This window comes from Hemiscyllium ocellatum, chromosome 22, assembly GCF_020745735.1.
Source record: "Hemiscyllium ocellatum isolate sHemOce1 chromosome 22, sHemOce1.pat.X.cur, whole genome shotgun sequence".
In the NCBI taxonomy this organism is placed as follows: domain Eukaryota; kingdom Metazoa; phylum Chordata; class Chondrichthyes; order Orectolobiformes; family Hemiscylliidae; genus Hemiscyllium; species Hemiscyllium ocellatum.
In genome coordinates this window covers 50,961,348-50,976,026 of record NC_083422.1, presented here as the reverse complement: position 1 = coordinate 50,976,026, position 14,679 = coordinate 50,961,348, and the positions used below count along the sequence as shown (strand labels likewise).

The 14,679-nt window shown below is 39.6% G+C and overlaps 1 protein-coding gene across 1 annotated transcript in view; it reads right to left on the bottom strand.

Annotated features, from left to right (window-relative positions):
- Positions 1–14,679, bottom strand: part of ubtd1b (ubiquitin domain containing 1b) — a 103,728-nt gene extending 89,049 nt beyond the window's left edge. Inside the window, exon 1 of the mRNA XM_060842218.1 lies at positions 14,463–14,679. Coding sequence (XP_060698201.1) covers positions 14,463–14,559 — 97 coding nt within the window. The 5' untranslated portion in view covers positions 14,560–14,679. The remainder of the gene's footprint in view (positions 1–14,462) is intronic.

The following is a 14,679-nucleotide window of genomic DNA, read 5'->3' as shown; positions in this document are numbered from 1 at the left end:
CTTTATTCACAATGCTTTTCTTCACATGTAAAAGACTGTTTAGCAAACACTCCAACTGTTGAATCACATCTACCGTTGGACACTTAACAGTTTAAGTGCCGACTGTTTGGTTATCATGAGCAACATGCTCAATGCAAGTAACTGATGAACTATATTATTTAATATGATCAGTTTGTCTTTGAGCCACACATCTACCATCACACCAGTAGTCACGTTCATAATGCAAATGGTGCATATGCAGAACATCTTTCTAGCTTGATGGCAGCATCCTGTGCGTGGCAAACACCAATCAAGTTGCTACTATCTGATAACAACGTGAAACATCTAGTTTCAGATGTTGCTCAAATTTGAGTCTTAGACCTGTACACCAATATATTATATACGCAAGTGAGAAGTGATCTGCTGAGGGTAGCCATTATGCAACATGACAACACATTAAGCTTGCAAAGCAATCCATGAGTCTAACATCAGTCATGAGATGAGTGGGTGGATGTTACTGGAACCTATCAAGAGGAGAACAACTAAGCATTTGGACAAGTATGAGCTGATCAGAGTGTCAGATTGGCATATAAATGGCATGCTGTGTTTAGATCAAGATTTAAGGAGATGACTCATTGTTGGTACGGGAATGTCTATGAATATTAGGTTAAAAAGTCACGCAAGATAGTTATTAAAGAGAGAAGACAACAGGGAGTTGACAGTGATCACACACAAGGTTCAAAAGTGAGAAGGCAGGATCTTCTGGGTAAGTTCAGCCAAATTGGAAATTGAAACCTATTCTGGTGGTGTCACGGCATCACAAACTAACCAATTGAACTAGCCCACAATTCTGTGCATACTGCCTGTAAGAAACGTTCATGACATTCAATAAAGTACTTTCAAAAGCTATTTAAGGGCAGATGTTCGCAGATAAAAGGGATAGCTGGAAAATGGGAAGCCTTCAGAAATGAGATAACGAGAGTCCAGAGACAGTATATTCCTGGGAGGGTAAAAGGAAAGGCTGGTAGGTATAGGGAATGCTGGACGACTAAAGAAATTGAGGGTTTGGTTAAGAAAAAGAAGGAAGCATACAAACAGGAGAGATCGAGCAAATCCTTACAAGAGGACAAAGGCAGGAGAAGTATACTTAAGAGGGAAATCTAGAGGGCAAAAGAGGACATGTGATTGCTTTGGCAAATAGAGTTAAGGAGAATCCAAAGGGTTATTACAAACACATTAAAGAGAAAAGGATAACTAGGGAGAGAAATTGGCCCCTCAAAGATCAGCAAAGTGGCCTTTGTGTGGAAACGCAGAAAATGTGGGAGATACTAAACGAGTATTTTGCATCAGTGTTTACTGTGGAGAAGAACATGGAAGACATAGACTGTAGGGAAATAGATGGTGACCATGCCCATATTACAGAGGAGGAAGTGCGGGATGTCTTGAAGTGCATAAAGGTGAATAAATCCCCAGGACCTGATCAGGTGTACCTTAGAACTCTGTGGGAAGCTAGGGAAGTGATTGCTATTACGGAGAGATTTGTATCATAGATAGATAGTCACAGGTGAGGTGCTGGAAGACTGGAGGTTGGCTAACATGGTGCCACTATTTAAGAAAAGGTGGTAAGGTCAAGCCAGGGAACAATAGACCAGTGAGCCTGACGTGGGTGGTGGGCAAGTTGTTGGAGGGAATCCTGAGGGACAGGGTGTACATGTATTTGGAAAGGCAAGGACTGATTAGGGATAGTCAACATGGCCGAACCAAGAGACCTTGGAGTGCAGGTTCATAGCTCCTTCAAAGTACAGTCACAGGTAGATAGGAGAGTGAAGGCAGTGTTTGGTATGCTTTCATTTACTGGTCAGAGTATTGAGTACAGGAGTTGGGAGGTCATGATGCGTCTGTACAGGACATTGGTTAGAACTTTTGGAATGTTGCATGCAATTCTGACCTCCTTCCTATCGGAAGGATGTTGTGAAATTTGAAAGGGCTTAGAAAAGATTTGTAAGGATGTTGCCATGGTTGGAGGATTTGAGCTATAGGGAGTGGTTGAATAGGCTAGGGCTGTTTTCCCTGGAGCGGAGGCTGAAGGGTGACCTTATAGAGGTTAATAAAATTATGAGGGGCATGGATAGGGTAAATAGACAAGGTCTTTTCCCTGGGGTGGGAGAGTCCAGAACTAGAGAACATAGGTTTAGGGAGAGAGGGGAAAGATATAAGAGAGACCCAAGGTGCAACTTTTTCACGCAGAGGGTGGTACGTGTATGGAATGAACTGCCAGAAGAAGCGGAGGCGGCTCGTACAATTCCAACATTTAAAATACGTTTGGATGGCAGATGAATAGGAAGGGTTTAGAAGGATATGGGCCAGATGCTCGCAGGTGGAACTAGATTGGATTGGGATATCTGTTCAGCATGGACAAGTTGGACCAAAGGCTCATTTCTGTGCTGTACATCTCTATGACTCTATGAAAGTATCACAAGAGATCTAAAGAAAGGAAGAGAGAAGAGGAAAATTAAAGTCTTGATTTTACACAGTTCATTTGATCTCAGGATGTCTCAAAGTGCTTTATAGCCAATTAATCTTTTCAAAGCATACTGTTGTCATGCAGCAATTATTAGCTAAAACCAAGCTACAGATCATGAGAAGTTGGTGATAGTGATTCTCCAGGAATCTTAGTTTTCACCATGCACAAAAACAGGGATGGAAGTATTAACTTTTATATCCAAGTTTGCAAGATGTCACCAAGTAAGAAAGCACTAAGTATGATGCAGATGAGCAAGAATAGGTCAAAGGCAAAATACAAGGTGGAATTCAACATGAGCAAGTGGGAGGTCATCCATCCATTTATTTTGTATTCATTCACAAGATATGGATATTGCTGACTGGACCAGCATTTCTTGCATATCCTGACTTGCCCTTGAGAAGGTCATGGTGAGCTGCATTTTTGAAATGGTGTAAACCATTTGGCTTAAGTAGATCACAATGGTGTGAAAGAAGTTCCAGGATTTTGACCGAGCAAGTGAAGGAATGTCAATATATTTCCAAGTCGGGTTGGTGAGTGGCTCAAAGAGAAACGTGCATGGTGTAGTTCTGTGAAACTAAGGAACTGCACAGACCATAAGATATTGGAGCAAAATTAGGCCATTCAATCCATCGGATCAGCTCTGCGACTCCACTGTGGCTGACCTGTTCTTCAACTCTATTCTCTTGTCTTCTCCCTATAACCTTAATTACCTTACCAAGAGCCTATGCATCTCTCAAATACATTCAATGACTTGGCCTCCACAGTCTTCTGTGACAATGAATTCCACAGATTTGCCACCTCTACCTAAAGAAATTCCTACTCATTTGAGTTCAAACAGGGCACCCCTTCATTGAGGCTGTGTGCCTCAGTTCCAATTCTCTCCTACCAGTGAAAACCCCTTTTCCAAATCCACTCTATCCAGGCCCTTCAGTTATCTGCAAGTTTCAATCAGATCCACCCCTCATCCTTCTCAACTTCTGAGTACATCATCAGACACCTCATAAAACAAGCCCTTTATCCTTGGCTCATTCTTGTCAACTCCCTCTGGACTTGCTCCAATACTGACACATCCTTCTTTAAATACACAATATTCCAAATGCAGTCTGACCAGATCCTTTTACAGCCTTATCAGTATACAGTATCTCTACTCTTCTATTCAAGCCCTCTTGAAATAAATGCTAACATCACACTCGACTTCCTAATTGCCAACTGAACCTGCAGCTAACGTTAAGAGAACCTGAACTAGGACTCCCTAGTCCCTTTGAGTTTCAGTTTTCTGAAGCCTTTCACAACTTAGAAAAAAAAGTCTAGGCCTCTATTCTTACTACCAAAGTGCACAAACTCATACTTTCCTGTCTAGTATTCCATCTGCCACTTTCTTGCTCACTCACTGAGCGAGTCTAAGTCCCTTCTGTAGGCTCCCTGCTTCTTCAACACTACTTATCCCTTCAATTATCCTTGTGTTCTTGGGTGACTCAGCAACAATGTCCTCAGTTACTCCTTCCAGAACATAGAATTCAGGTCAGGAACAGTTACGGTCCCAACACTAACCCCTGCAGAACTCCACACGTCACTAGCTGTCATCCTGAAAAAGACCCCTTTCCACTACTCTCTGCTTCAGCCAGTCAGCCGATCTTCAATCCATGTCAGCACTTTGCACTTAACACTATGGGCTCTTATCCTATTTAGCAGCCTCCTGTCTGGAAGCTCATCCAAGGCCTGTTAGAAATCCAAATAGATCAAGGCCACTAGCTTTCCTTTGTCTAACTTGTTTGCCAGCCATGACCTCCCTGAGACAAAGCGTGCTGACATATCTCTATTTTACTGTGCACTTCCAAGTACTCCACCATCTCATCCTTCCTAATGGACTCGAAAATCTAAGCAAAGACCAAGGTCAGGCTAACTGACCTTAAGATTCCAGTCTTCTGCCTCCCTCCCTTCTTAAGCAAGGATGTTACATTACCCATTTTCCAGTCCTCCAGAACCCTCCCTGACCCCTCTAGTGATTCCTGAAAGATCACTACCAATGCTTCTACAATCTCCCTTAGCTATCTCTTTCAGAACTCTGGGGTATAGTGAGAAACTGTATAAGGCATGAGCAGGTAGGAAAAAAGTTAAGTTTAGGATTGCTTGACAAAGGCTCAGCTACCATGACTTTGACCAGTTAAGAACTTACAGTAAACAATGAGGTGTTGGAGGCAAGGGTAGTGGGTTCACAAGGTGAAAAGCATACATTACGTAATGCCAGTTAACAAGGTTAAGAACATCTACTGTACAATGCCAGATGGATTAATTTTTACTGTTGACGCTCACTGATTGTATCGGTCACCCAATCAATATTGATGTTGCCTTATTTGGATGCTGCTCCCTGTAAGTGACTACATAATTCCTTAAGAATCTGCTGTTCAAAAGAAGACAGAGAACTCATGTCTCTACGCACGAGCGATCATTGTCTCTCCCTCCAGGGCATGGAATAAAAATGAAGGAGGTAAAGCCGCACTGTGTCTCAGTGTTTGCTTTGACTGATACTGAGATAGGGAAACTGGATGACAATAGTCCATCTGGTCTGGGTGATTTATTCACCTTCCTCACACCTTGTCTTCAATGATGGCCACTACATTTACTTCTGCCCCTGACTCTTGAAGTTCTGGAATGCTGCAGGTGTCTTCGACTGGAAAAACAGCTGCAAAGTACCAACTCAGTTTTGCTATTTCTTCTTCCATCATTTCTCCAGCCTCATTTTCTACAGGTCCAATGTCCACTCTTGCCTCTGTCTGAGTTTTTAGATATCTAAAAACTCAATCTTCCTATATATTAATAGCGAGCTTACTCTCATATTTCATTTTCTCCCCTTTTGTTTTTTTCGTTATCCTGTTAATTTTTAAAGGCTTCCCAATCACCTTGTATCCTACTAATCTTAGCCACATTGGATGCTTTTTTCTTTTGCTTTTCTGTTGTCCCTGACTTCCCTCTTCAGCCAGGTTGAAAAGGAGGGGACTGGGGAAATACTTGCTCTTGGAGTGACATGTGCCTATCACTTACATTTTGAGGAGAGCCAACTGAAGCTTTGTTGGCATTTTAGGAGAGTGCAGATTCCCCAGAATACTGTTGCTATAAAGGCAAAATGACAGGATGCACTGTAAAAACTTATCTTACATTCTCTTTAGTTTAGAAAGCTCAGGGAACATTACACCGAAGTGTTTAAAAGGAATTCAATAAGGAGAACTAAGAGAAACAACTTCCTATGTTGTGGAGTTTCAAGACAATGGGATAATTTTTAAATTAGAAACTGCCTTTTCATTGGGGCTTTTTCCCAAATTCATGAAGGAAGCTAGACATCTAAAATTCTTTTTCTCCCTGAAAAAAATCTGTGGATACTGAACTAATGAATTACATTTTTATTGAAGAATATGAAGTAATCTGGAATAAAAGACAAGCAAATCATGATTAGAGATCACCAAAAATGGAAGGACAACCTCAGGGAGCTAAACAGCCTACACATCCTCCTCTGTGATGACTATGCTTGCATGAACATTATGTTCTTGGAAGTGAAGTACATTTCCAAGTGCTCTGCACCAGAAGAGCCTAAAATCCTCAGAAAAATTACTTGGAAACATTCATTTCCTTTGACACCAACCATTTTGAGTAAAAATACCAATTTCTGTGCAGTTTTCAACGTAAGGTTCCTGAGGCTACACACTGACTGGATTAGAAATATTAGATTCACAATATATAGTGCACTTAAAATCACAGGAAAAGGACAATATCTCAACCCAATGGAGTAGATCGATATCAAACCATTTAGTGTACATACTAGTGTATTTTAGGAGGATTTGGGGGAAAAAAATTCTTTTTGCCTTCATTAAAAATATGGTGAGTTATTACTGTTGCACAAAGGGGCCTGGGTCTGAAAAATCTAGTACCGGAGAGGGCCATACATACCACCAATGATAATGTGTCACATGGACCTGGTGGGAGAATATTTTAACATCTCAAAAGGGACTAAGATCTACCACTTGAGGACGACTCAGTCTCTTGAACAATGTCTACCATATCAGTGTAACTTCTGCTTCATAGCTAACATGCAATAAACTACATCTGATTTAGGACAAGGGTCACTTCTTGAGAGACTACCAAGATTTCCCTTGATCACACCAGACCAAGTAGGCTTTTTAGATCCCTACATTAAAAGGGTATGATAACAGCAAGCTTACCATGTGGTGAACAATTGTTAATGGTTGTCTGCCCAATCAGAATAAAATGACATTAAGAGGGGTTGCTATTTATTCAAAACTATTTCCCACTAAACCGGTTTGACATCAAAAATTTGGTCTCACGTTTTAACAAAGGTTTGTAATTTGTGACACCCCTTTAATCATCTTTTGATACAAATATGTATACAATGGATTTTTCAAAATCAATACTTCATATAAAACAGTGAGCTAGTGGACATGACAGAACTATTTGCCCATCTGAGTATCCATGTCATCTGATTTTACTTTGCACCAGCAGCATGCGTAATCAGCACTCTGAACAGAATACAAGGAGCTGTGGATATTTGAGACCATAAACTCCCAAGCTACAATGTTAATCTATTTATGGTACTGCAATTATATCTCCATACTGGAGGATGTACATAGTTGTTCGGTGTTGCCACTTGGACTGCACCTGAAAGCACTGTTTCTGAGGTTTATGTTATATAATCTAAAAATATTGAGCAAAGTCAAAAATTTGATCTGATGTCCTAAGCTTGTTCCCATGGCACATTTTAAACTGCATAAAATGAGCCATAAAATAAAAGCAGTTGCAAGTCAGTCATTGACTGCAGTAGGGAAAGGACAAGAAGCTTATTATCACAAAAAAACCAAGTACACCAATTGAAGGGCAATTTTACCAATTGTATACATCAGGGAATCTTTTCCTTTAATAGCTCACTTTACTAAGGGAAAAAAAGCAGCAATAAAGCAATTTTTGATTGAATGCATATAGTTTAAATCAGCAAAATCAGACTAAGTTCAACTCATTCACTTAAGAGTCAGATGTACAGCATGAAAGCAGACACTTCGGACCAACTCATCCATGCCGACCAGATAACCCAACCCAATCTAGTCGCACCTGCCAGCACCCGGCCCATATCCCTCCAAACCCTTCCTGTTCATATACCCATCCAAATGCCTCTTAAAATGTTGCAATTGTACCAACCTCCACCACATCCTCTGGCAGCTCATTCCAACACGTACCACCCTCTGTGTGAAAAAGTTGCTCCGTAGGTCTCATATCTTTTCTCTCACCTTCAACCTATGCCCTCTAGTTCTGGACTCCCCGACCCTAGGGGAAAAAATTTGCCTATTTACCCTATCCATGCCCCTCATGATTTTATAAACCTTTCTCAGGTCACCCCTCAGCTTCTGATGCTCCAGGGAAAACAGCCCCAACCTGTTCAGTCTCTCCCTATAGCTCAAATCCTCCAAACCTGGCAACATCCTTGTAAATCTTTTCTGAACCCTTGCAAGCTTCACAACATCTTTCCGATAGGAAGGAGACCAGAATTGCATGCAATATTCCAACAGTGGCCTAACCAATGTCCTATACAGCCGCAACATGACCTCCCAACTCCTGTACTCAATACTCTGACCAATAAAGGAAAGCATACAAAATGCCTTCTTCACTATCCTATCTACCTGCGACTCCACTTTCAAAGAGCTATGGATCAGCACTACAAGGTCTCTTTGTTCAGCAACACTCCCTACAACCTTACCATTAAGTGCGTAAGTCCTGCGAAGATTTGCTTTCCCAAAATGCAGCATCTTGCATCTATCTGAATTAAACTCCATCTGCCACTTCTCAGCCCATTGGCCCATCCGATCAAAATCCTGTTGTAATCTGAGGTAACCTTCTTCACTGTCCACTACACCTCCAATTTTGGTGACATCTGCAAACTTACTAACTGTACCTCTTATGCTCGCATCCAAATCATTTATGTAAACAACAAACAGTAGAGGACCCAGCACCAATCCTTGTGACCAGTGCAGTGCCACAGGCCTCCAGTCTGAAAAACAACCTTCCACCACCACCCTCTGTCTTCTACCTTTGAGCCAGTTCTGTATTCAAAAGGCTAGTTCTCCCTGTATTCCATGAGATCTAACCTTGCTAATCAGTCTCCCATGGGGAACCTTGTTGAACGCCTTACTGAAGTCCATATAGATCACATCTACTGCTCTGCCCTCATCAATCTTCTTTGTGATTTCTTCAAAAAACTCAATCAAGTTTGTGAGACATGATTTCCCACGCACAAAGCCATGTTGACTATCCCGAATCAGTCCTTGCCTTTCCAAATACATGTACATCCTGTCCCTCAGGATTCCCTCCAACAACTTGCTCATCAGACTATAGTTCACTGGCTTGTCCTTACCACCCTTCTTAAACAGTGGCACCACGTTAGCCAACCTCCAGTCTTCTGGCACCTCACCTGTGACCATCGATGATACAAATATCTCAGCAAGAGGCCCAGCAATCACCTCTCTAGCTTCCCCACAAAGTTCTAAGGTACACCTGATCAGGTCCTGGGGACTTATCCACCTTTATGCGTTTCAAGACATCCAACACTTCCTCCTCTGTACTATAGACTTTTTACAAATGTCCATATATATGAATTATAAAGCACTCAAATCCAACAAGAGTTAGAAATAGAGTCAGTTACTAAAACACAATACAAGTGACTGGTCATCAATCACCCCAATGCATCAGGATAAATTTAATTGAAATGTTCTGAGAAATGAATACACATATGGCAGACTTGCAGCATGATTGAAAAAAATTTCATTTTTTTGGATGGAAGATTGAACGTGCTTTTTCAGGTGCATCTGACGTGATATTGCTCCCTGGATGTTCTGACAAGCTCTTCAACAATAAAGTGAATGATAAACTCCATGCATAATGAAAGGAATATTGTACCGAGAAGCTCAACAGGTCAGCAAAATCATTCAAAAGTTATGAGTAAAATATTTTCCTTTCTTTTTCCACTACTTCTGCTCATTAAGTGTTAATTGCTCTATTCTAGGGCTATTTAGACTAATCAGTAACTTGTAACAAAGTACAAACAATTTTGCATGATGGAACGACACAAATTCAGTAAAGTGAACATAAAAGCTTGGCAACAGATTTTCTGTCCACCTCCCATGAGGTTGATGTTTATATAGTAGACAGAAAATCTTTAAGTTATTCAATATGGAGGCAGCACAGAGCAGAATATCTCAGCCTTGAATGAGGCCCACAGAACAGTTTACCACCAGGTCTAGTGACTGCAAATAATAACGGAAACGATCTCTTCTTGGCTCCATTTGGAGTGTCCATTGCTACTCTGAAAAAAAAAGTGAACCCAGGACAGATGAGTAAGCATTCTTAATCTTTAATGTTGCATTCTAACAAGTGGTTGACCTCAACAAAAATCAATGATACCGAGTTGCAAGTTTGCCACGTTCACCCCATTAAACAAAGTTAAAAGTAGTTTTTAAAGCTTCTAGACATGACTACAAACCTGATAGTTTCAAAACTCGCTGCAGTTTTATATTCAAAGGTTCTTTTGATACTTGGTCATTAACACCATATAATGAATGGTTATGACACTGAGAAGCTGCTTAAAAAAACCAAAAACATCAAAACCGAAGGCTCAGTTTAGTATCATGTTTACCTGAACAGCAACACTTTCAATACTGTTTTAGGTTTTTCAATTTGCCATTGAATCAGCTACATCATAGCTAAAAGTGCTACAATGGAAGACTGATGGAGGAAATATATATTTCCACAAAAAAACCAAGTCCCATTCAATGGCAGACTTAACCCAAATTAAAACTTCAGAACACCTCATTGAATTAGGAACCGTTGACCAATGTTTAATACCTCACTCATCAATGGAGAGGCACAAAAAGACACAGGATTTGGAGACAAGAGAATTATTGACAATTATTTTCCATCACAAAGTGTATAATTAACCTTCGAATGGAGATTTCTCTCTTAAAAACTCAAAATGGCTGTTAATTATTCAAAAACAGAACTTTATATCCTATATAATTTTAAAATATCTAGAATTAAAAGTATGTTTGCCAATTGATGCATAGTACTATACTTGAGGCCTAAATAGTGCAGAGCCTTCACGTTTCCTTCCACCAACAAGAACTTGAAGAATGAAGGGAGCACCAGTTTGGTGCTTTGAGTTGGAAGGAACACATCAAAGCATACACTAATTCTAATAGTCACTATAACTCACAACTACCTCATCCCTGTCAAGACTTACACATGAAGGACGGCTGCTTGGACAAAGTGTAAGGGAATGTCATTTGCTCTTACTCCAGCAAGATTTAGGGTTAATAGATAACGGTTGGAAGCAGCGTTGAAAAACACTTCCAGTTTTTGTATACTACTCATCACCAGAAAGAACCAAAATAGTTCCAAATTGACAGCCATTGAGGACCATATGCGAATTACATCATGGATAATTATGTGCAATGTGGTATACTTATTTCAAAGCTTCAAAAGCTCAATATTGGTCAGACATCATACATTTACTGAAGGGCAGATATGTGGTAAAAATCTAATGCCATTTACTTAACTCTCAAATGTTTTGGGCAATCCAGAGGTTGAGGAAGTCAAAATCTCTTTCAAAAACTTCAGAAAAGTAACTTGATATAGTCATTACTGGTATAGATTAAGAAAACTTTGATAACTTTTAGACAAGCTCATGTTTCACATAATCCAAGCACCAGATTGACCTGCTGTATTAGATAGTGACACTTGCAAAAACTGCATTAACAGATTCGGTTCAGTTATACATTCAAAAATCAATTTACAACACAGTGAATTTTTTTTTGGGTGCAGAGAAGTCCTGAATTGATGCTAGGCTATCCATCCTATGGATAACCTGTCAAACCCATCACCATTTACTGTTCTCGATCTGATAGAATACCAAGATAACCAGAAACAAAAGCTTCAAACTAATTTAGTTCTCAATGTATAGTCCTACACAGCCATCCAAAATACCAATTTATCATTGCTTTTCTATTCAAGTAGGTAGTAAATTAACTGACATAAAACAAAAAAACCTTTTCAAAACACTGCAAACAAAAAAAGTCACTGACATAGATACAGTTTTAAAATGTTTAATGCAAAGAAAAGCAGCCATGTGGAGGTTTGACGGAATAGTGCTTGGCAGAACCAGAGACATTTACAGCATAGGAAGTTATTAATTCAACAAGATCTGGACTGGCACATTTGCTTGGGCCAACAAGCAACTGAACAAATGTAAGTCTTTAGCATAAAAAGTTTGGATATGCAGGCATAACAGCATTTGCTCAATTGGATACCATTCAAAATGTATGAAAACTACGTACACAGACGCATTTGTCATATGACAGTTTTAAAAAATAAAAATGAATGAATTGGTTTATAACCAAGGGCTGAAAACAGTTTTTTTTGCATAGAGTATAAACAGCCTGAGACAAGACAACTGTTCTTTCATTTATTTCAAGGCTAGATTGTACAATTACAGTATCGCATCTATAATTAATGAAGCTAGTCACTAACATGTCATGCATGACTATTGCCTCAGTATCTAAGTGAAATAGTTGAGTGCCTCCAGCGTGTATACATATATATCACAACATTCCAAACTTCATTTCTAAACCAAAGAACCCCATGAGCTGCAAACAAAAACAGGAATTGCTGGATTCTAAAGGAAGGTACTGGACTGAAATGTTTACTGCTTTCTTTCCACAAATACTGCTATATCATTTTTCCATCAATTTCTGTTCTTATATCATTTTTATACTTTCGTTCCAAAATACAAAATAAATATCTCTTGTCAGACACAAACAGCAGCATTCCACAATAATCCTGAAGAGATTCACATAGAACTTAAGCTTGCACACAATTTAGAATGGTGCTCACTATTAGACTGGATGTCAATGTGCAAAAGTTTAGGAGAGTTAATTGCAAAACTAGGGTTCATCACTATGGTGCAAATCACACACCACATTCTTACATCAAACCACTAGATTGAGAAATAGTCCCTAATACAGTTGCTTCTTTCGTCATGCAATATAGAAAGCAACATGTTCCCCTTCCTTATTGCCATCATTTTAATTATTGTGTGAACTTAGGATAAATATATGTATAGCATATTACTTTAGAGAGACTGGGAAAAGTCAACCTTACAAATAAAATTATCTTTAAAAAAAAACTGTACTAGTCACAACTACGAAAAAGTTCAAATGACTTGTAATGGTATTCAACTGCAATCAGTACTAAGTTTGCAAAGATAAATCTGCATAAAACTTCATGAGACTTCAAAAGAAAATTGGATAAATATGTTAAGGAAATTAATTGTTGGGCTAGGAGAAAAGAGACTGATCTTGGTACTGTCATACATTCAATGGCTGAGAGGCCTCATTCAGTATCATTATTCTGTGATTATACTCATGTACGTTGGAAATCATAGAACAATTACTGCACAGAAAACCATTTTGCCTTCCATATCCATGCTGGCTGTTTGCTAAAGTAAATAACCTGATCCCCCTCCCCTGCCTTTTCCCAAGCCCTGCAATTATTTCCCTTTTCAGTTACTAATTATATGTTATGAACCCTACTCAAAGATAATTGGTTGAATTTTATGCAAAATATCGCCACTTCTCTTCGAATATGGCAGCTCTTGTTAGGAACTATTTTGGATAAATATTTTAGTTGACTATTAATCGGAAGCAACCACAGGTAAATTAAGCGGGGTGTGTCCCTATTGACTTGTCTTCCACTGCAGGATGACGAAAACTGGTTATGAAATACTTGAGTCGCATGAATCACAAGCTCCTAACATTCACATTACTAAGCCTGATCATCTTATCTCAGATCCAAAACTGTAAACCAATGAAATACTGGGCAAGGTTTTCCTGCTGGGTTAGGACAAGCACATTCAAGTATGGATACTAGAAGTCTGTTCATATTTGCCAGTCTACTTAAATCTGACCTTAATAGTATGTTGACATGAATATCAGCCACCCTGCTGAGCAAAACAAATAATTATTCTTCTGCTAAGACAATAAACTTACTTCTCAACACAGTTCAACAATTTTGTTAAGCAAACATGATTGATGTGAAAAAGAATACAGTCCAGCTACAAATTAAAACTTTAACCCTTGCCATCAAGGATACTAAAAACATTCACTTGTCCACAGAAAACAAGGGACTTTCTCTTCTAAGTTTGACTATTTTAGGATAACAAGACTTGCTGGCACGCAGTCAAGTCCAGCAAAGAGTTGCGTATGCAGCAATAAAGCTTCCTGATAACAGTTCTGCTACTATCACCATATCTGTGCAATCTCCATGCCAACCTGGGAATGAAACTGGCATCCAGGAAGCAAAACAAATCTTCAGAGACACAAATAAACACTGCTTTTTGTGTGTGGCAGCATACAAAGGTCAGTGATGGGGGTGGGAAAAGAGAGAACTAAGAAAAGTAGTTTCATCGGTAGAGCTAAGATAAATTAGGCTAAACTGAATGGCTACATTAAAACATCGAGCTCGCATCCCGAAGAAATGAAAACAATGTGTGTATATCAACATCAGCACAGACATAAATCTAACAGTACTACATAGCAAAGTCCATCTACATACTTATGGAAATATAAGAACAAGGAAGTAGCTTCCAAAGCAGACAGTGAACAGTTTTTAAGTTTTTAATTCGGTCTTTAAGTCTTAAAGTCATTAATTCAGTGAAGTATAATTTGGATCTAGTGAATAACGATTGTAATAACTGTTGCTAGCAAAACACTTATACAATGGAAAAATCCCATAACTGGAACTAAAATGATCAAAAGTGAAAAGAACATCCTACGCCATTAACCTCCTGCTGAGCACCCTCAACGCTGAACATTGCGCGCTATCATAGTTTTAAAATCTTCTGCTGCCTTACCTGTTTTTCTCCCATTGCCACTTCGCCTCCCTGAGCGATGATGTTGTTGCTGCTGCTGTTGTTGTTGGCGGCGTTGGGTCCCCACGCAGCCTCCCATCAATGATGCCCTTGGCCCAGGTGCGTCTCACCCACGAGCAACAAACCCACCTGAAGTCTGGGAGAAACTCGCAGCAAGCCCCCTGAAGCTCCTCATGGGATCATTTTCTCCGAGACTCAG